The sequence below is a fragment of the Lemur catta genome, chromosome 1, assembly GCF_020740605.2.
Source record: "Lemur catta isolate mLemCat1 chromosome 1, mLemCat1.pri, whole genome shotgun sequence".
Classification (NCBI taxonomy): domain Eukaryota; kingdom Metazoa; phylum Chordata; class Mammalia; order Primates; family Lemuridae; genus Lemur; species Lemur catta.
The window spans coordinates 37658925-37682098 of record NC_059128.1 but is presented as its reverse complement, the minus strand read 5'-3'; the positions used below and the strand labels follow the sequence as shown (position 1 = coordinate 37682098).

Here is a 23174-nt window from a genome sequence, read left to right as displayed (position 1 = left end):
GCCCAGGTTGGAGATCCGATGCCTGAGGAGAATTCTGGCCTTTCCCAGTGGAGAGGATTAGAAAGGCAAGGAGGAACAGTGGGAGGCTGTTGCCAGAAACCAAGGAAGAGGTTATGAGGGCATAAATAAGTGTGGGGAATGAAACAAAGGGAAAAATGAGGTATTTCAAGGAAGAAATAATAGGACTTGAAGATTAAATGGAGGTAGGAGTTTAAGATGCGAAGCCAGTATTCTAAGACTGCATGTGCACGAGTGTGGCAGAACTGCAGATATCCACAAAAGCCAGTCGGAGGGGTGACTGGTTTATACTCCTCAGGGGTCTAAACCTTACTGTGCTTTAATTTATTGCTTTAAAAAAAATCTTAATCACACCCACCAATCTACCACCCTCAACTAGTTAACTTTCTCTATGGGAATAAAAATGTACTAGATGCTCAATACCAATAATACCATCAATTATAACTTGAGTTCTTATTAAATACCAAGAACTTTTCTCTAAGCACTTTATATTTATTATCCCATTATTGTTATTCATTAATTATGAATGTTTATAAATTGCCTTCCTTTCAGGTTCAGTCTAAGCTGTACACCACTATAAAATTAATGTTTCCAAGCACTGATCTGAGACGCTAAAAGTATGGACTCTGGAGTTAGCACTGGGCTTAAAACCCAGCCCCATCATTTACCAGGTGTGCAGTTTTGAGCAAGTGACTTGTCCAGTCTTCAGCCTAAATATCCCCCAGCTGCATTACAATATGGATGTAATAATGAGTGGGCCTCTTAGGGTTGTTATGAGAACTACAGGTAAATGAGAAAATGCTTGCATGTAAAGTACTTAGTAAACATTAGTCAAGGTTTATGCAATGAGGGTGTCTCTCCTTTGCTCAAAACTTCATTGGCTCACCTTGTTGAAGAGAAAATAAACTCCTTAGTCTGGCACTTAAGGCTTTCCATAAACTGGTCACTCCCTGCCTCTCAAAGCTTTTATCTGATGATCCTTTTCATCAACTCAGCGCTTTGCCTAACTGGCAGTTGTTCCCCAAACACAGCAAGTCTCTCACCACAGCCCAGCCTTTGCTCCCCCCTTGTATGGTGTCCAAATCCTCCGTGGCCTAGCCTGGGAGTCAGTGTGTGTGAAGCCATCTCCAGCAAACCCTCATCTTTACTGCTCAAGGGACCCTGTGCAGCCGTAGGTGGCAGCTCAGGATAATGCTGCCAGTGCCTTTGATAACTGTAGGGCTGTGCTCAGTGCTGAGCCCCCTGCCAGGGATGTGCTTTCTTAGTGATAGTAACTTGCACTTTAACTTAGCTTCTTCATCTTTTTCAAGCTCATTTAAATAAGTTTTGTTGGGGTTTTTTTTCTCTCCTTGATGATAATGATAACTTTCCCTATAGGAATAACATTTAACCTGTGAAACACTAATTATTTTCTTTCTTTTCAGGATGAACTTGACCTCACAGACAAACACAGGGAAGCTATGTTTGCACTTCCAGCTGAGAAAAAATGGCAAATATATTGTAGCAAGAAAAAGGTAAGATGTTCCTTGTGATTACAGTTAACCAGAAAATTATCATTTCCGATTCCTTTGGTCTCCCATTTCAGCACCAGAACTCAGACAGCTCTTTATAATGTGAAAACCAGACTGAAGGTGTCATGTTGTGGCCATGGTGTTACGTGTAGCAAAGTGCCAACTCCTTGTATGTTGTATTCATCAGCACTTCATTGGACCCCCCTACACTTACAACAGTTATTTATAATCGTGTGTAACTGAGACCCAAAATAACATTGGCTTACACAAGACAAAGGGCTGCCCTTTCCCCTGTTCTTTACATAAAAGTGTGTGTTCAGGTGGGTTAGGACAAGTATTGTGGGTTCACAGCCCCTGTGGTCACCTTCTAACAACTTCCCACTTGCCATCTCTCAGGTGTGGCCTTGTCCCTGTGCTCCAAGGTGGCTCTCCTGCCATTTCACATTCCAGACTAACGATGGCGGAAAGGGGAAGAAGGCGCAGACTCCCCCACCTTCACTTTTAGGGACACATTCCAGGAGTTAGACACCTGGTTCCCCTCACAGCCCACTGTTAGTTATATGGCCACACCCCACTCAAAGGAACAGGGTCTTTATTCTGGGCAGTCACCTCTCATTTAGAAACTGGGGGGTTCTGTTGCCTCATGAGGTGGGGAGAATGGATATTGGGGACGGTGAAAGCACCAAAAGCGCTTATTCCCTAACATCCACGGTGCCAGGAGTCACTCTGTGGTGACTATCTCCTGACATAAAGTTCACTCTGCCGTCTTTTAGACCCCATGGCAGATTCTTAGGCTGTCCCCATACCCATTTGGGGGACTAATTCTGTTCATGGCCACCTTTCGCCACTTCTCCTTCTGTCCCACCAGAGATGTTCCTGAGATGTGACACGTGGGAGGCAGGGCCAGCGCCAAAGAGCGAGGCTGCCTCTCTGCAGCAGGCAGCAGACACTTGGATTGCTCACTCCTGACCCAGGAAGAGAGGAACAAACCCTAGCAGTCCGGTGTCTTTTCAAGACCCAGTGTCAGTCAGTGTAGTCTTTAATTAGGTGCCCAGTATGCAGTTGGGGCCCTCCATTTGCCCACTTAGCATCTAGCACCTCTGCCCCCTCTTTGCTGCCTTGTGTAATGGACTTGCCACCCTCTCAGGAGCACCTTCTATTAGTAAAGGTTCTCTCTCCCCCCCACCTCCCTCCCTCCCTCCCTACTCCTCTCCCTACTCCTCTCCCTACTCCTCTCCCTCCTCCTCTCCCTCACTCTCTGGGAGCCTGTGTGTGTGGCCTTCCCACCCAGCTTTATGCTTCTAGTGGGGAGGCACCAGGTCTTAATTCATCTTCGTAACTCCAGCATCTGATACTTTGAAATGAATTTATGGTGACCGAACCACTGAATTGTCATTAGTGTTATACTTAATACTGTCAAAAAATTTAAAGTGTATAAATTTCCTACCTGAGCAATTATAATTGGTGACACTAGGTGTCAGATTTGGTTCTGGTGGCCTTCGCTGAGAGATGTGTTTAGCTATGACCTCTCACTGTGATCTCTGAGCCTTAGTCAGATCAGCCCAGATTGAAGGCTTAAGGGTTCTTAATCCAGTAAGATGTTTTTATGAAATAAATGGCTTCTTCTGTTCTGCTCTTTCTCTTTGCATATGTTCTTACCAACCAGAAAACTTCTCTTTTGCTGAACTAATTGTCATGGCTTAAGAAACATATATAATAGACCGGGAAAGAATTTTAAAATGAACATAAACTGTGTTCAGTACTGAAATTGGTGGTATCATATGGTCTTTGGAAACAAGGGAACTCTTCCCACTGGCATCTGAAAAACCCACCACTAGAACTGAGAAAGAAATCCTCAAGTGCCTGTGTACACAGAGGGCATTGTCTATTTTGGCTCATCCTAGTGCAGATTTTTTTCTCAAAATTAGAAAATAATGCACAGTAGGGATTGAGAATATGCACTAGAGGAAAGAAAAGGGCAGGAAAATGGGAGCAGCTTACTGAGGGGAAAGTTTCCTTCTTTCCCAGATTTTATTACACCCTTGACAGCAATTGGAAGTTAATCATGGAAACTACTACCCCTTAGATTAGAAAAGGCAAACCCTGGAGGATAGTAATGAACTTGGGCTTGCAGCTGCTGCTCATTTTTCAATTTCCAGGCCTATCAGTCCACTTGCAAACCCCCTCTCAAGTGTACATGATGCGGCTGGCTTTTTGTAGGAGGAGGGATATGGGTATAGCCACTGACCTCAGAATCCCAGTTTTTGACAGATGGGCCCTTGTTGCTAGTATGTGGCAAGGTGGCACAGAACTCAGGGAATGTATTGATATTTCTGGCAGCTTCATTTCGACAGCTTGGATTCTTTATGTGACTTAGCAATAGCATGGCTGAGTGGGAAAGCCATTTTAATTCTTTGGGGAATCCCAGGGGTTTATATATCTGCCTCACTTTAAAGTGGATGGTAGCATTGCTTGACTAAGGATTTTCTTTTCTTTCTTTTTTTTTTTTTTTTTTGAGACAGAGTCTCACTTTGTTGCCCAGGCTAGAGTGCTGTGGCATCAGCCTTACTCACAGCAACCTCAAACTCCTGGGCTCAAGCGATCCTCCTGCCTCAGCCTCCTGAGTAGCTGGGACTACAGGCATGTGTCACCATGCCCGGCTAATTTTTTCTGCATATATTTTTAGTTGTCCAGATAATTTCTTTCTATTTTTAGTAGAGACGAGGTCTCACTCTTGCTCAGGCTGGTCTCGAACTCCCAAGCTCAAACAATCCACCCGCCTCAGCCTCCCAGAGTGCTAGGATTACAGGCGTAAGCCACCACGCCCAGCTAAAGGATTTTCTTGATTAGAGCTCCTAACAATGTTAAAACTTTACCGTGCCTTTGGTCTGAAACTGGACTTTCTGGGCACTACAATAAATTGGGAAAGACACAGTGAATATGAGGACACGAAAACCTAACCAGGAAAAGGATGATGTTTGCCTCTCTTCAGAGAATGTGATTCCCTAAGTGACCAGTTGCCCATCCTCAGAATGGAGCCCCATGCTGGCCATCCTCAATGTTAAGAACAGATTATTTTCCTTGGAACATCTTTTGTGTGGCCTTTTCGAATCAGGCTTATCACCAGCAAGCCAAACCACATCCAGTTCTCAGGCTGAGGGAAAGCCACACTCCATGGCTCCTTCAGATTTTCCGTCTTTCAAGATTAGAACCCAGGGCATTCCAGACGTTCTCACACATAGTGAAGCCATAGAGTAAGGGCCCACTGAAGCCAACAGAGACAGACAGCCTGAGTTGGTGAAAAGCAAGCTTTTCATGTAAAAATGAACAGAAGTTGTGGAGGCAAATGAGACTGGGACCTGAGGACAGGGCCAAGCTTCGCTCAGCCAAGTGGCTTTTTCCCATCCAGCAGTGACTTGAGTCCCAGCAGCCGCTATCTGCTTATCAAGCTCTGTGTTCATTTGTGAAACTTCTCTATCTTAAGTCTCTGGTTGAAAACCCATTTCCAGAGCCAAAAAGAAGGCAGCAAAAGTATTTCTGGGGCTAAAATGATTGGAAAGAAATAAGTTGGAACTTGGCCTAATTGAGTAATCTGGGGAAGAATAAGAGATGGATGTTGTGGCCTTGTTGAAAGTCCAAATGAATCTGCAAAAGTTACTGGGCTGGTTGGTCAGACATGGTTCCTCATAGACAGCAATCCACTGTCAAATTTTTTAACTTTCATGAAAGGTCCAAAAAAGGTTCTGTTGGTGGGGCTGGGGGGGTATTTTCAAATAGGAAATGTTTGTGGTTCTTATCTTTAAAGGTAATTCCCTTTTTAGTTCCAATCACAACATACTCTTTTGTTTAAATGAGGTTTTTCCCAGTCTCCAGCCAGAAACTGCATCTGTTAACAATCTTTTGGATTTTAAACTGAAGCTTTTTAAACAATGAACCATCTGACCACGAAAGGCTTCTGGCCATGCTGTATTTGCTTATTGTTAACATGATTTTTAAATCCTGGGAAAAGGAAGGAGTAGGTCTTCAGAGAGGAGAAAATAAAGTGGTGTATACACTGTATTATGCCGACAGCAATCATATCAGCACAGGAAGAAACCTTCTTTAATTGCTCTTCTGCCCAGGAATGAATGTGCTTAGTTGTATCCCTTAACCAGTCCTTGTAAATATCCAGAAAATACTTTTACCTCTTATTGGGCTTCAGAGTTTGCAAAACAAGCGAATGGGATGATAGATACTGTTGGCTGTATCAAATATCAAATATCAGATATTTGAAACGAAGATCAGGATTTCATGGCTGTGCCTAATTTTTGCTGCTCTGTTTCTGACCTCTAAAGCCAAGGCTTAAGTAAATGGTATTAGATTCTTCATATTACATTTCTGTATGTTTTGAGATCTACTTTAGGGAAGGTAAATTTTTACTCTGCTTCTGAGTGTGTGTTTGATTCTAGCTTAATTAAATCATTCAAGAATCTTGCCTATCCTAGATGTGGTGCAGCTATTGTGACAGCTACAAACTGCTGATCTGGTGGTAGGTACATTTTGAAGACTCTAGGGAAGGTGGCTGAAAATTCACCTAGTGCTTTTCATTCATTCGTTTATTTGGTTTGTATATCCTAATTGGATCAATTCCCCACTGCTCCCCACAAAAAGAAATTCTCCTTTCACCGCACACACACAAAGATTAAAGTTGTATTGTGTGTGATCATCAGGATGCAGTTCTTTCAGTTCCTGGAGCGTTGAGGCCCTCCTGTGTTTGTAGTGCAGGGAGGGAGTGGTTTGATCAAAACACGAGTTTAAAGGAACATGCTAAAGTAGTGGAATTAAAGACAAAAAGAAACCATCAGTTTTCTACACAACTGTCAAGTAAAGCAGCTGGAACATGAAGAGGTGAGATGAGACATCACTCCTCTAGCTGTTCCCAGCACCCTAATGAGAAGCTGCTATGGGTAGACTGGGAAGAGTGATAGAGGGACAGTGGCTGGACGTCGGGCCTGAAGATTTGAGAGGGAAAAGAAGTTAGAGGTCCCCTTCTCTGTTTTACTGGGGTTGATTAAATACATAGTAGAATGAGCATTGGATTTTCAGGTAGCCACTTTGTTAGATGTCAAGATTTGGGAGAGGAAGCCAGTAAAAGGGGGAAAACTAGACTTATGTGAGTATTTTTAGAATTCTTTAGAAGTACCTGGTTTGGTCTCCTGCCATTGAGTTTTCAATTCAATCATGGGTTCAAATTGGCATTTGTGCTCTTATGTGATAAGGACTTACAAAAAGTGGCAGCGGCAGTAATAATTAGAAATGAAATTTGTCTATTTCTCCCTCCTACCTATCTAAAGACCACATAAGGGAAGCACAGTAGTTGCAAGACAACCAGGATCTGCAGGTTCTGAAACTCCCTCCCTTAGCTGCGTATTCCCTGGCATTGAGAGGTGAAGATCTGAACATAGTCCCAGACTGAAACAGTAAGAAATAACACGTTTTGAGTATCTAGTGTTTCACTCAGTGAAGCAATGCAGTTGGGAAGGGCAAGTTGGTGTGGGATTTACTAGGTGTGTATCAGGTATCTTTTCTGGGGCAGACGCTTGGCTGATTGAGGATGACTAAACAAATAAGCCTGGAGTAGATGGTCGTGATAAGAGAAGCAGATAAAAATCAAGTGATTGTCAAATCTGTCATACACTCCGTGATAGGGTAAGCAGACAGACTCTGGGGCACAGAGGAAAGAGTGACCCACCTGTAGGTGTGTGTGAGGCTAAGACGATGGTTGCTTACTACTTGGACCCATCACTGGTTATGCCAGTGAGAGTTGATGTCCCACTTTCATCCCATCCATCATCTAGAAACTGGCTCCTTTTTCAGCATTGGCGCTGTGTTCACATGTAGTATACACCTTCTATTTTGATTCGAATTTGTTCTTTGTCCTTTTTACCATTGCATAAGGAGCAACTTTAGACTGTTGACATAAGCTGATCTTTCCTAAACACAATTTGTAGGGCTTGTTAGGAAATCTGTAAGAGGCTTAAACTTTTGAACAATGAAGACACTGTGGGGAAAGACTAAGGTAACTGAGGTTTGTTCAGCCTGGAAAAGAGAAAGTCAAGTGGAAACTCCAACACAGGGTAATAAACAGCTTCACTGGGTATGCCCCACTCAGTATGCCCCAGTGAAGCTGTATTATCTGTCAAAATATTGCCAATGTCCAGTTGGTAAAGCGGAGCTCCCCCAAGCCCTCCCAGTAAAAGTGACCCTTCCAATCTGGCCCTTCCTCCAAGTTTCAGGGACTGAATGGCTAACTCCTGGCATGGCACAGCACAGGACCACAAGACCCTATTCCCTTACTGCATCATTGGTTCTGATTCACTGATGCTCAGGCTATTCCAGTTGATAAGTATTTTGAACATTGGCCTCCGTGCAAGATACTGATTGACCTGCAGATGGTGACCCAAACCATTTGGTAATATGTATGCAGAGCCTGAAACAGTCTTCTTCTAAAAAGTGATCAGAGATGCAGATGAGGAATTATATGCAGGGATGTTCTTTGCAGTGTTGTCTCTAAAAACCAATGATTGTAAACAACTTAAGGGAGGACAGTCATGTTATGGTACACATCCACAACAGAGTATCTTGTAGCCAATGAAAAGTCATGTTTCCTTAGAAATTTTAATGACATGGGAAACTGCTTAGCATGTAATGTCAAGGTTTTTTTAAAAAGCTATAGTAGTCCCTCCTCATCCACGGTTTTGCTTTCCATGGCTTCACTTATCTGTGGTCAACCAAGATCCCAAAATAGGTGAATATAGTAAGTACAATAAGATATTTTGGCAGAGACCATATTCACATAATATTTATTACGGTATATTGTTATAATTGTTCTATTTTGTTGTTCATCTCTTACTGTGCCTCTTGTAAAAATTAAACTTTATCGTAGGTTTGTATGTATAGGAAAAATCATTGTATGCGTAGGATTTGGTACTATCTAATCCACAGTTTCAGGCATCCACCGATGAGGGGTCTTGGAACTTATCTTCCACAGATAAGGGGTTACTGCTGTAAAACTTTGTAATTAGAGTGAACAAAAGTTTGCAAAAGTGTATATATAGAGGTAGGTGGACAAATAGTTGTTAGGTAGGATTGTGGCTGATTTACTTTGATTTATTTTTTTCTTTATACAAATACTTCCCACATTTTCTGTAGTACATTATTCTCCTTCTTACCTTAAAATATTTATTTTCTGATTTTAAAAAATAAAATTGCTCTGCTTAAGAAATGCATGCAATGTATTTTGTATTAGGTCTTGGTCAAAGAAGCAGGACCACTGGGATTCAGTTAGGCTCCCTGTCCCCTCCACTCTTCCCTGAGGGGATTAAAACAAAGATGAATTCATAAGCTACCCGGATGTTTTTAATACCATCTGTCTGCTTAGGGCAGTGACTCTGGAGACATGATGATCTTGGCCCTGTTGAGATTCCCTCGGTTTTCTGCCCAGAATCCCACTGGAAGCGTGTTTCTCATTGCCCTTGCCCGAGAAGGGGTATCGTCTCAAAGCTGGGGACCCATCTTCTTTCTTTATTTTCTTTTTATTACAAAAGCCAGCCTATAAAAATGTACAGTGAACTTTAGATTTGAAGTGTAAAATACTGTTCATTCAGAGATCCTCTGCCTGTGGCAGTCAAACCAGTTATATCCCAATAAAGGGTGATTGGTTCTTGAGTATTTGTTTGTCTCCTCCTCCTGTAATCCCTTTGTCTAATGAAACCAGTTTAGGGTATTTTTCTTTCTTGCCAGCCTGACCAATTGTGATTCCAGCTGCTCCTACTACCACTTCTGCCTTGTAGCATCCAGAGTGGTCCTGAGCTTAATAGTGCACATTCTCATACATGTTGCTTCTCAGCAGGTGGCCATCCTCCTTAATGAAGCAGCAGTAAGTGAAATGTGCCTGTAGATTGAACCAAAACATATCTCATCTTTCCTCTTTAGCACTTGGAGAATTGAATAAATCTAATATATTGTGGACAAGTTTTGGAGCCTTCCGTTGGGGTATAACCTTCTGGTTCTGTAGGATCCTCCCTTAGGATGGATCACCTCCAAAAGCCTTTCAATTCAGGGATCTGCATGCAAATTTCCTAAATTATGTTTGCCCCTCATAATTGTTCTAAACTGTAGCATAATGTATGTGTGACACTGTTTTTTCTAAGGTAAATAGAAGCCAAGTAATGATCATGAGAAATACTTTGCATAGTTAAAGGCCATCCAAAGGGTAGCCTGAGAAGGCAGGATACCATTTATGGGTTGGGTGACCTGGGGCATGTTACTTAACCTCTCTAATTTCTCTCTCCTCCTCTGTAAAATGAGATGAAAAATTAAGTGAGATGACACGACTTAGTCGTTATCAGTGAGCTTGGGGCATGGTAATGTTAGCCGTTGCCACAGAATGGCAATGATGGCGACTATGTTTGTAACATTGCTATGAACTGAGCTTCCGCTTGTTAACCTATATGCTGACCTGGGATTCATTTTTATATTCTTAAGTGATGATGCCTGGTTTTCTCAGAACTGTAAAGAGGATTTCAAAAGTGTTGAACCATAGGACATTTCAGAGGCAGAGATAGTAATTTAGGAGGCTATGTTGTAGATAAGGGAAGTGAGCAAGAAAGTTGCTAGCATCAGCATCAGAAATTGGTAAAAGGCATAAAGGAACAGAAATGAAAAAAAAATTGGTAAAGGAAGGTCCATTTATGGCAAATTTCTAGGGCAATGGTGAGCAACATGCAGTCCCTTATCTTCAATGTTGTAGGGTCCTAAACCTGATTTCATGAGCACCCTTAGTTTATGCTTAGGAAGACTGAGGCCCAGAGAAAGTCAGACTGCACCCGACTTCTTCCTTCTTCTCACCCACGTGCCCACCATGCTGCCTCAGTGCCCCCTAACCAGGTCTAGCCCATGGAGACGCTCACTTGATTGGGTTTGCCTGCCAAGCAGTTGGCAACACCAGCTAAACTCAAGTCTGGAAAGTGGGCGTGTGTGAGTCGAGCCACTTTTTAAATAAAATTTAAATTCCTACTCTGCTGCCCAGAAAAGGTACGTGGTTAATGAATAGCTTTGGTTTTGAAATAAGAGGACTCAAGTATTTTTAGATGAAAACATTGCTACTGCTGTTTGCAGTGGGGGAAAAATCCCTATATAGGACACTACACCAAGAGGTTTCATTAAGCAAGCCACTTTTTACAAATAAGTAAGTTAATAGGTCAAAGTGAGGTAGATTTACAAATGCTCCTTTCAGCCACAAAATTTGCTCAAAGTTGCAGCATTATAAGTCAATAGTGCGTTCAAGCTGTGTTATTTCTGAAGTTAAGCTAGTAAACCAAAATTCAGTGTTGGGGAGATAATAAAAGAATGTTTCAGCACATTTGCAAATACTGTTATTGTTAGAAACCTTAAACCTAATTACCAGAGCAGACATTCTAGGTTCCAATAAATTGACATTCTCAAAATTTCTAAAAGAGAAAACTAACAAACATCTGATAACTTTCTGTTAACGCCATGGGATAAACTATTATTTCTGGTTGATCGTTTCCTTTTTGTTGGGAAAATTTTAAATGTACAAAAAGGTACAGAATATAATAATTATGCATATTTAACAAATGCTAACATTTTGCCATATTCACCTCCACTTTTTAAAAAAGAAATAAAACATTATAAATATGGTTGAAGCCCAAAGGTGACCACTGTTCTGAAGATGGTATGTATTTTTTTACTTGCCCGTATATTTATAACCTTACTCTGTGTGTATATATTCATAACCAATATATACTATTTCTTCATTTTAACTGCTCTAATGTTGCATTTTACAAATATGCCACAGTTTAATTATTTTTATCTCCATTGGACAATGCTTATTTCTACTTTTTTACTATTTTAAAAGTATTATGAAGAACATCTTTGTGCATATGCTCAAGATCTCTAGACTAGACACCTAGACATGTAGTTACTGAGTTGTTTGATAAGAAGAGTTTCACCTTTAATTGCCTTCCCAAGTGGTTATAATAATTTATACCTGCAGTGAATTAGTTGCCAACCATCTGAAGATTTACTACTGTCTGAGAGAAGGGAACTAATATGTTGTTGCTCTGATCAATCACTTTATACAAGTTTGAATGTTTCTGGTACAAGAAATTGTCATGAAAGTCCTTCAGTTTTCCCCCATGTGTCTCACAAACCAAATTGAAATAAAAATTACTGGAATAGCACATGCTCATTAAAAGCAAAAACAGAAACAAAAACCCAACATTTAGAAAATGAAAAGCATTTCATTCAAATACCTATAAAGTCATACAAAAGTACAAAATATTTGAAGTATATAAAAATGCACAATTCACTCAGTATTGTGTTTATTTGGTTTGACTACAAAGGAAATGCTCTGTGTGCATGCTTCACTCTTCCTCTCTTCTAGACCTGTTTGCAGCCTCAGTTCCAGACTAAGCAAATTGTGTTTCCATCTTTAGCAAGCTCTTGACTGATATATGCCATCAGCAAACACAGGAAGTTCCTCTGAGGCATTGGCCGTTTCCCTGGTTGGTGACTAAAGTACAGGTGCAGAATCAGCCCGTCTGCACAGGCCAGCAGATTGAGGTGGTTGGGAATTACACAATTGGTCTCTTTTTCTTCCTCTAACTAGAGCAACTTTATCTTGAGCATTTCTTTACCAAAATTTTGAGACTCTCCCCTCCTCCTTGATTCCTTTGGGTATTCAGAAATTGAGGGGTTTAAATTGCTGTCTATCTCACATGCCTAAATTCTGAGCTAGTTTCTGTGGACAAGTCAATTCATGGATTTGGGGGTTGTTGATTCTTCAGTCTGTAAATACTTTGCTTTGTTCTTTTTTTCCTTCCCTCCTCCTACCCTCCCCTTTCCTTTGTTCTTTACAGCACTGTAAAAACTGTGAACATGTGTCTGCTTAGTGGATGCCATCTCTCTTTTGTGCTTCTTAATACAGGTTAAATATCTCGAATCCCAAAATCCAAAATGCTACAAAATCCAAAACTTTTTGAGCACCGACATGACTCTGAAAGGAAATGCTCATTGGAGCATTTTGGATTTGGGATTTTCAGATTAGGGAAGCTAAACTCTAGTAGGTATAATACAAATATTTCAAAATCAAAAAAAAAAATCCAAAATCTAAAACACTTCTCGTCCCAAGCATTTTGGATAAAGGGGATAGTCAACCTGAACTTGAATTTCTTCAGTGAGTAATACCTCTTTACTCAAGGTCTTGCTTTCCCTATAATTGGGAAACACCAAGCTGGAAGAGGGTGGGAGAGAACGATCGTTGTTTGTATTCACTTATAATCAAACACTATAAAAAATAAGTAAGCAATATACAGCTGAGAAAAAGTAAGAGTTATTTGTTGGACAACCCAATTAATGTGGAGTCATGGGGTTGTGTGTCTTGTGAAGCTCTACTTTCCCCCTTCGAGTAGGGGCAAGTGTTTACTGGGCACCTGTCACTCATGCCTACGTTGGTGCCGCATTGTGGGAAGAACGCTCTGCCTTGGCTCCAGACACCGTAAGAGACTTGGAGCTTTGACTTTGAATGGAAGCCCTGGGAGGGCAATGGTTCTCAGCTGCCACAAATACCAATCTATGGCCCCCAAATTATTAATCCTTAAGCAGATTCCTTTTAATGGCTCTGGTATAGGACAGATTCCATGGTGTATAATTGCAGAGGTTGCAGAGGTGGGAAGGAATCCATGACGATGTTGGAGCACCCCATCTTTGTCCTAGAGCACATAATCAACAGTGCTATTGTGGAACCAAGATTCTGTAATACACGTGACTATGCGAGGCCTTTTGAGCCCCTTCCTGTGCATGTTGAAGCACATGGGCATAGCTCCATTTCGTTTCCAGAATTCTGCAATCTCCAGATGCAGAATTACAGTAGAATGAAAATGGACTATACAGTGTTCTAAGGAACCCAGAGTGAGTTTGGCTAGGTAACCTGAGCAAGTGGTCTCAGGGATAGCTGTATCTCTGAAGGAGAGGAATATTGCTATATCTTGCATCTGAGAATCCACAAGTCATTGTCCATTCTGGTTATCACCACCCCAATGGACCCCCAGGGGACATACCAGACCAATGCATACCCTTTGTTACAGCATTCCTTAGGACTGTGGCTTTCTGCCCTGGTTAGAGAGTGAAGTACGAGTAACCTCAAGCAAAGTTGGCAAGAAGGTTTAAACATCTTGATTGCTAACTCTGAACAATTGGGGGTGGAAGCCTGGAGCACTTTGAGAAGCATTCAGAGGTTATGAATGGTCTCCATAAGAAATAGCATGGTAATTGATTAGCAATGTTTGCCATGACACTTAGTGGGGAATGTGGCATATGTAGCAAATATTTGCTATCCCTGTCCTTGAGGACTCCTCTTGGCCCTAGATTATAGTCAGATTTAAGTAGCATGTTCAATGCTGCTTTTCCCTTGGGCCTCTCCCTGGTTCTCAGCAGACTCCGCACATGCTGTGGCACCTCCTTTCACAGAAAGATGACTACAAGCCTGCCTGACTTCACCAACTCCAGCTCCAGGAGATAGTTTTATGAAAGACACCAATGGAAGGAAATGTCCTCTTTAGAAGAGATATCAAAGAAGAACAAAATACACTTTTCCTGTGTCTTTCCTGTATACGTTTATTTTTTTCACTGAGTAGCTCCAGCACACCTAATACTATTGAATCCATTTCATTCTTGGTGCATTCCAGGATTTCTTCTTTTGAAAAGCAGGAAGAACCTTGGAGCTTTCAGAGTAAGTTACAATGTGCCACTAATACTTCTAATTTGGGGTTCTCAAAATTCCTTACACTCCAGGAACCTGGTAATTTGTGGCACTAGATGTGGGTTACAATAGAAAGTCTACCAAAGAATCCCACCCTTAAATTACAGTGTCCTAAATTCTCTGTTATTCTTCAGTGTGGTACAGAGCAACATTTGACTCACACCAACTTAAGATGGTATCCTCTTAGCTATCCCCATGCGAAGGAATAGCATTTTGTTTTCTTAGTTTCTAAGATGTACTTCCTCATCTCTCCCTATTTAGATATTTCTGATACAGTAGTAAGTTCTAAATGATGCTTTTCTTTATTTCTTTCGCCAAAAACGCTGTCATTAACTCAGTAGTACATTGTAGAGTCCATGATGGCTTAAAATCAGAAATACAGTTACGACCCTTCCAGGGGACAATTAACCCTGTCTTAGCATTTCTCTCAGTCATTTTAAGGGTGCTTCCCTGCATGGAATATGCCTTTGTGTGTTTCCTATTTTCCCTGATTATCTTCTTAGTTTAATTATGGTTTACCAAAGGGTCCTCTCTTGTTATAGCCTCGTTGTTAAGCATTATATTGCAAATCATGAACACACTATGATTGTTTTCCCAAGGGCAGGTTACAGAACATCAAAACCTGCTTTATGACATTCTGAAAGGAGGGTCTGGTAGCAGCAAATCTGGTAGCAAGATGTGAGGCAGCAAAGGCCATTGACACCACTGATTGGATTTCCACACTGCATAAGGGTTTAGTGATGTGTGTCCAAACATGTTAATTTACAAACCAACTGGACCAAATTGTACCTGGGTCTGTAACACTCCATGGTGACATGTAGATCAAAGATTTGGCTCTTAACAAGCTATGCAGAAATAATTTGTTTTATGTCATTGCACACCATTGCATCATAGGCAGAGTGCCTGCCTGCAGGGGAATATGGGGTGGTATCATTTCTGAAAATAATAATTAGAGAATGTTTCTTTTTCTTTGCCATGAAAATGAGGAGAAATTGTCATATAAAATTGGTTTCAGATGTTGGAGTTGTACTGATTGAGAATTTTAGGCTTCAGTCATATGCCATGCTGTGAAGTGCTTTGCCAAAGTAATGACTTGTTAAAATAAATAAAATAAATGTCTCATGGTTTGGGAAGTGGACTGTAAAATCTCAGCTCTTAGTTCTAGGTAAGGATTGTGGCTGCTTTCTTAGATATACCAGCACGTGCAGTGCATTCTCTGTCCCGCCCCTGAATCCTGTGGCACGTAACCGTAAGATTTCGAATCTGTAAAGTCAGCCGAGACTTGTTCAGGAAAGAAGAGGGTGTTGGAACAGACGGAGCAGACAGCTCTGAACTCTTTCAGAAATGCAGTCATGTTGTTGCACTTCTCCTTGTTATTGTTGTTGGTACTCTTCCCCCATAGAGTGACCAGATCTCTTTAAAGTGGCACTCTTTTCCTGCTTTTCTGGGGTGTGTGATCTGGGGAGAACAAAAATGATTGCTGGCTAAGAAGTAGCACAAATCTGATTTATTTTTGTTTTTTTCAAGGTTTTTTGGTTTGGTTTGGTTTTTGAAATTTTTCATTATTATGGGTACATATGGTTGTATATATAATTTATGGGGTGCATGTGATGTTTTGATATAGGCATATGGTGTGTAATAATCAAATCAGGGTAATTGGTGTATCCATCACCTCAAGCATTTATCATTTCTTTGTGTTAGGAATGTTCCAATTCCATTCTTCTAGTTATTTTTTAAATATACAATAACTTATTTTTGATGTGCTGTTTCATTCGGGCCATTCAGAAAATTTTGATGATTTTTGCCAGTGTAAACGATGTTTATGATTCATAGAAAATGTTAATGTAACGTTTTGTGCTATCAAGGATGTGTTTCAAAGCATTTTTCCCAGGGGAGTTCAGGAATGCTTGCACTTTATCTTATAGAAGATACATTGGTAAAGAACAGGGCTTAGTAAAAATGCAGGAGAGTTAATTATACTTGACTATTTCTTTTTAACATGAGGAGAAGAAAGAGTGAAGGGTATAAGTAGGTATAGTTTATTGCAGCTATAGTTGCAAAGACTTAGAACCTATTATCAGAATAAACTTGGGGTCTTCTAAGAACTTCTCAGCTCTAAAGTTTGGAAACATGTAAATCTAGGATTTCCTAAGTGCTTATGTCTCATGTTCATGGAGGATTCCTCACAAGGAGGTCAGAGAACTTTATTCTTTTATTCTTAAATTTCAACACCTAGAGCAATGCTTAGCCCATTATAGAATTCAGTAAATATTTGTTGGATGAGTAAAAGAATGAGAAGGAAAACAAATGGCTTTGTAGATTCAATTCAGCATTGTGGATATGAGCATGATAAAAAGAGGGATTGTCTTTCTATCCTGCACTAGAGAAGTCCTGTGTTCGTGCTAGTACTGCTGCAGAGTCAGGCTGTCTACATAAGTATTTAGATTTTAAAACACAACCATGTCTTTGGGAGATTTAGTAGACTATGTGTTACTCTAACATGGCATCCGGCTCCAGATCAAACTGTTAGGCAGCAGTGGTTTAGTATAGCCTTCTTTCTGGCTGGAAGGTCTAAATGCACTGAGTTCACAGCTTTTTTTGATGAATAGTGCAGGAAGCCTTAGTGGTCCCCCAAATACCTGACCAAGAAATTCCTAGGGGAGGATGGAGGACCAATTCTCCCTTCCAAGGGAGATGGAATGGAATAGTCAGGAGCTCGGTGGTCTCAAGTTTGAGAGTCAGTGATGAGCAAAGAGAAACCATGCCATGCAGCCTATATAAGGCAACAAAAACAGAATTGAGGTGAAGTGGTCCAAATGGGGTATATATTCTTGAACAAGAGCTCTGGGCAAGCCTGAGCATTTGGGTAATTTAGACATGAGGAGCCTGGAGCAGAATATTAGGCAGCTTGACTTCCACATTACACTTTTGTAGGTTATATCTTCTTCAACCAGGAAGTACTAGTCATACATCTTTTATTTTGCTAAATTACAGTTATATTGAAATGGGGAAAAATTATTATATAGCCTATCCATTACACTCTTCAGAGTAATCTCTACTTTTCGTTGTCTATGAGGTGTTTCAAAAATTTATAAATTATTAAAAACAACCAAATTGATAGCACTTCCAGTGATTCTTGTTTATTGAAATGCAAATTATGTCTGACACAATTGATTATTGCCCTCCTGACCAGTTTTACATCTATCTGTAAATTTTTTCCAACATTCATAATGCTTATCATATGTCCAGTCTTTGGATTCTTTTTTGAACCAGTTGTAACTCTTACAGGTTTCCTTATTTATTAATGAATTCAATAAAATACTTGACATGAGTTCATGCCATGCTTTTACTTTGTAAAAAATTATGCTTTATCAATATAGAATTTTAAACTTAGAGAATTGATAAAGAGGAGCTAACCTATCTACATGATCTGCAGTCTTGAAGTATATTTTATTTTAGAGTATATGATATGATAGCGAGAGGCTCTCTGTGGGAAAATATGACATTTTATATTGGCTTTACTAGTCCTTATGCCTGCATAAATCAGAGAAAGGGAGGGAACAGAGCTCTGGAGGTCAGAGGAGGTGTCAGGCTTCACATACATGCATGGAAGAAATTCCTGTGATGTGTGAAGGGATGGATATACAGGAGAAGAGCAGGGACAGCAAATGTGTAACCCAGAGGTGTGAAAAACAACACTCTAGGGATTTTAACTTCCCACAAAGTTTCTTGGCAGCTGGTGAAGCTAGGTTCTATTCACCCATTTTCAATTCTGTCAACTTAGATTTACTTTTTAGAAGTAAATCATCCTCAGTCTTATAATAAGAAAATCAGTTTTACTATTTAGTTTATGACCAACTTTGTGAAAATATGTATACTTAATAAAACAAGAATTATACACGTTTACCTCTGCTTCTCATGACAAGTAGCTTTTATTCTAAGTCATAAATGTTATCTGTGTGGACTACCTGGAGGGTGAGAGCTTATGCTGTTTCTCTTTGGAGAGACATTTCAGTCAGAAACCTTCCAGATGCCCTCTCAGTCAAGTCTGCCTAGAATTGTGAATCAGTGTTATAAATAGGTGAGAAGATTGATCCCTTTCATAGGAACCAGATACATTTGTTTGAGTTATCTCTGCAAATACTAGACATGAGGGTATGATGAACTTATGGAAAATTTGAGATTTGTGAATTGGGGAAGATAAACTTGTGTTATACAGGCAGTAGAGAGTTTTTGGCTTGGTAAAGAGAGTATTTGGGGAGTATATACTTTATTCAAATTGTTTAAGTAGTTGATGGGTTGTTGTTCTTAGGAGAGATTAGACTTACTCCATGCAGTTCCCAAGGGCAAAACTAAGGCCAACAAGTGGTTGAAGTTATAAGGAGACTTCTGTCAATTCAGTATGAGGTGAATTTTCTAAGAAGTCATGAGAGTGCTAGTTCCAAAAGATTGTGGACCCCTGGAAGGCTTCTCAGAGAGCAGATGATGGATCACCTGCTGGTGACCTTATAAGGGACCCCTGTGAGAGGAAACTTGGACTAGGTTGTCTCTAAGGTCAAAGACCAGCTGTAATAGAATTCTGTGATGGCTTGCCTTAAAAACATGCAGGTATTTTATAACATTAGGAAAAATGGGAAAGGTTGTTTACTCTATTCCATGATTCCAAATGCTAAATATGAAAGCCGTTGTTACTGCAAGTCATCCTCCAGTCTTTCCGGAAAAATGACTGACATTCTGAGGCTTAGGAGGAGGTGTTAGATTTCCTGGCAGATGAAGAAGCTGCTGTTCTGTAATTATTCTTTGTGTGTGCCCAACCGGATTTTGGCAACAGATGCACTTGATATATAATTGTGGCAGTGGCCAAAAAATGTAACCAGGATTGGCAGTCCCAGGGACCACATGGCTATCTTGAAATGTGACAACATAAGAATTATTTTCTGAAACCAACTGCCTTTCTTTGGCAAGCTTCAGATAAAGGATATAGTTTTAGCCCACCACTAGGGATTAAAGGTAGGTGTTGAAAGGAGTAAGGGAAGCAACAGTCTCAGGAGCCCAGGTTTGTGGACCTCCTAGTTCTTCTTTCCTCAAGGAAAGAACAAGGTAGAAAGAATTGGAGGCAAATATCAGAGTTTAAAGGACGTAAAGATGCTATGATATTTTGTTATTTTTTTTTTCTTTCTATTTCAATAGATTTAGGGATACAAGTGGTTTTTTGTTACATGGATGAATTGTATAGTGGTGAAGTTTGGGCTTTTAGTGTACCTGTTAACTGAATAATGTTATACCCAATAGGTTATTTTTCTTCCCTGACTCCTCCATCCTACCCTCCCCTCCTTCTGAGTCTCCAGTGTCCATTATACCACACTGTATGACCATGTTTACCCATAGTTTCACTCCCACTTATAAGTGAGAACATTCTATATTTGGTTTTCTGTTTTGGGTTACTTTACATAGGATAATGGCCTCCAGTTCCATCCAAGTTGCTGCAAAAGACATTTTTTTTTTTTATGGCTGAGTAGCATTCCATGGTGTGTGTGTATAGATAGATAGATAGATAGATAGATAGATAGATATTAATATACCACATTTTCTTTATCCACTCATCAGTTGATGGGCACTTAGGTTGATTCTGTATCTTTATAATTGTGAATTGTGCTGCAATAAATATATGAGTGCAGGTGTCTTTTTTATATGATGACTTCTTTTTGGAGGGTAGATATCCAGAAATGGGATTTTTGGATCAAATGGTAGGTCTACTTTTAATTCTTAGAGAAATCTCCATATCGTTTTCCATAGAAGTTGTACTAATTTACATTCCCACCAACAGCGTATAAGTGTACCCTTTTCCCTGCATCCATGCTAATATCTATTGTTTTTGACATGTTAGTGATGGCCATTCTTACTAGGGTAAGGTGTATCTCATTGTGGTTTTAATTTGCATTTCCCTGATTAGTGATGTTGTGTGTTTTTCATATGTTTATTGGCCATTGGTATACCTTCTTTTGAAAAATATTCATGTCCTTTTGGCCACTTATTAATGGAGTTGTTTTGTTCTTGCTGATTTGAGTTCTTTGTAGATTTTGGATATTAGTCCTTTGTCAGATGTGTAGTTTGTGAATATTTTCTCCCATTCTGTGGGTTCTCTGTTTGCTGATTATTTCTTTTGCTGTACAAAATCTTTTTAGTTTGACTAAGTCCTATTTATTTTTGTTTTGTTGCATTTGCTTTTTTACTCTTAGTCATAAATTCTTTGCCTAGGCCAATGTCCAGGAGAGTTTTTCCTAGGTTTTCTTCTAGAATTTTTATTATTTCAAGTCTTACATTTAAGTCTTTAATCCATCATGAATTAATTTTTGTTTATGGTGAGAGACAGGGATCCAGTTTCATTCTTCTGCATGTGTCTCTCCAGTTTTCCTAGCGCCATTTATTGAATGGGGTACCCTTTTCCCAGTGTATGTTTTCATCTGCTTTGCTGAAGATCAGGTGGTTGTAGGTATATGGCTTTATTTCTGGGTTCTCTATTCTGTTCCATTGATCTATGTGTCTGCTTTTATACCAGTAGCGCACCATTTTGGTCACTATAGCTTTGTAGTGTAACTTGAAGTTGGGTAATGTGATGCCTCCAGATTTGCTCATTTTGCTTAGGATTGCTTTGGTTATTGGTGATCTTTTTTGGTTCCATATGAATTTTAGGATTATTTTTTCTAATTCTGTGAAAAATGACATTGATATTTTGCATTGAATCTGTAATTGCTTTGGGCACTATAGTCATTTTTTACATACTATGCTATTTTTAAAAGTAGGATTAAACTACATTCAGGGAGCAGTGAGCTTGGCAAGAAGGTGGACTTTGCAGGCATGACAGGTCAGTGCTTCTCTAGAAAAAGTCCAGGTTATTGGCCAAATTTGAAACACTTTATGACTGCCTTTGCGCACTACACAATGGCAAAGTTGAATAGTTATGACAGATTGTGTGATCTACAAAGCCTAAAATATTTCCTGTCTGACCCTTTACAGAAAAAGTTTGCTGACCCTTCATTGTTCCAGGTTGTTTCACACTGCATCAGGGCCATCTTTTGAGAAGATGCTATTTATACTATTATTGAGCCAGAGGGGAAAGTTAGCCTAAGTTATTAGCAAGGCCTCCCACAAATATTTTTACATCTTCTACCCTCTCTGTTCCTCCTTCCCTTTTGCTTGGACCTGGGCTCACACTGGCACCTATTCCCTGTCATATGAGTTCTCTTAGGTGTCACACATTGTGGAGATATACCTAACAAAATAAACTATTTTGGCCTAACTGCCTCTTTCTGCTTAGTTTTCTATAAAAATTCTAGGTATAGAGTGGATTTATTTAACGTGTGTTGTATTCATTAGTGTGTGGGGCTGGGCTGTGATATCTAGAATAGTAGGGACAATGTAATGCAAAGAGGTGACTATTTTGTTCATTTACGAGGGATGGAATTTCTTGATACTAATTAATATATATGATTACGGTTAACTTGAATTTTCTAATAGCATTTTCTTTGCAAATGGAATAGATTTTTATTAGTAATTAGTTGCCTTCCTCTGTAATGAAAATGATAAGAATAAAATTTCTTTTAAGTCATAGTGAAATAATACCCTTCTGCTGTTGAAATCCATTTGGTTAAACCTCAATATATCTCTGCCATTTTTGAGATGATGGTACTATTATACATTGCTAGATTTTTAGCCAACCTGGATAGTGAAAGAGCTTGTCTTTTCTGATAAATGCTAAGAACCTCATGGATTTGTAACAGCACACGTGGAGATTTATGGCTTTAGTTGGCCAAGTGAACATTGTTTCAGCCTGTGATTTGTGGTCCAGTGAACAACCACAGAGCATGTCCTTTACAATTGATTGACCTTCTGCTCAGCCTATTTTGGGCCTTACTAAGAGCATCTTAAACTGAAGGAAAACTCTCCAAGTATTTATGTATTATAATTTGGGAAATAATCCTGTTAAGAAAGTGTCCTATGGTAATTTCAAAAGAAGTTCATCTTACTTAAAGATTTGATTTTATGATTATATTTTGAGTCCCACTTACATCAATGAAAGACTTAAGCTGCTACAAAGAAATCATTTGTTTCACAAATTTCCAAATATGTAAGTGTGGAAACAGAAAATTTTAGCATGCTTTGGGTACATAAATCTTGTCCCAAATCACAGTTTCTTTGTTTGCATAAACAGTTGATATTGGGGTTATAGTGTGTTTTAGGAATAGAAAATCCACTGAGTGAAGACAATTAGTAGAGAAATATTTTTAATTATTTCCCATAGGAGGTGGAAGGGTGTCCCAGGAGTGGAGGACAGAGACATCCCAAATGCTGAAGGGTCTTGATGTAGTTCATGTTAAACAGAACATCAGAAAAAACAAAACTCTTGTCCTCACAGAATACATAATACTTTAAAACTTCTATTTTTATTGTGAAAATAGTGTATGTTCTTGGTAAAATAAAAATTTGAATTGTGTAGAAGTTTATAAGTAAAAAATACCCTTCCTTCTACCTAGAGGTAGCCATTATTAAGTTTTATTTATATTTCTAGAAATGTTTGTGTATAGGGTACACATATTTTTCCCTAGAAATGGGAAATAATATTCTGAAGCGTTTTCCCCTTGACAATATGTTTGGTCATTTTTAATGTCATTATGTAATTCTACTTCATTCTTTGTTACTGCTACATAGAAATTTATTCAACTATTCCCCTCTCCATATATTTGTTTCCTTTCTTTAATTATTTGTTAATTAATTCAAATAGTACTACAGTAAAACGTATTTGTGATCATATATCTGTACAA

General features: G+C 39.5%; 1 protein-coding gene across 1 annotated transcript in view; it reads left to right on the top strand.

Moving 5' to 3' along the window:
• Positions 1 to 23174, top strand: part of DAAM1 (dishevelled associated activator of morphogenesis 1) — a 163338-nt gene that overhangs the window by 83300 nt on the left and 56864 nt on the right. The window contains exon 3 of the mRNA XM_045566390.1: positions 1443 to 1532. Within this exon, the coding sequence (XP_045422346.1) occupies positions 1443 to 1532 (90 nt within the window). The remainder of the gene's footprint in view (positions 1 to 1442; positions 1533 to 23174) is intronic.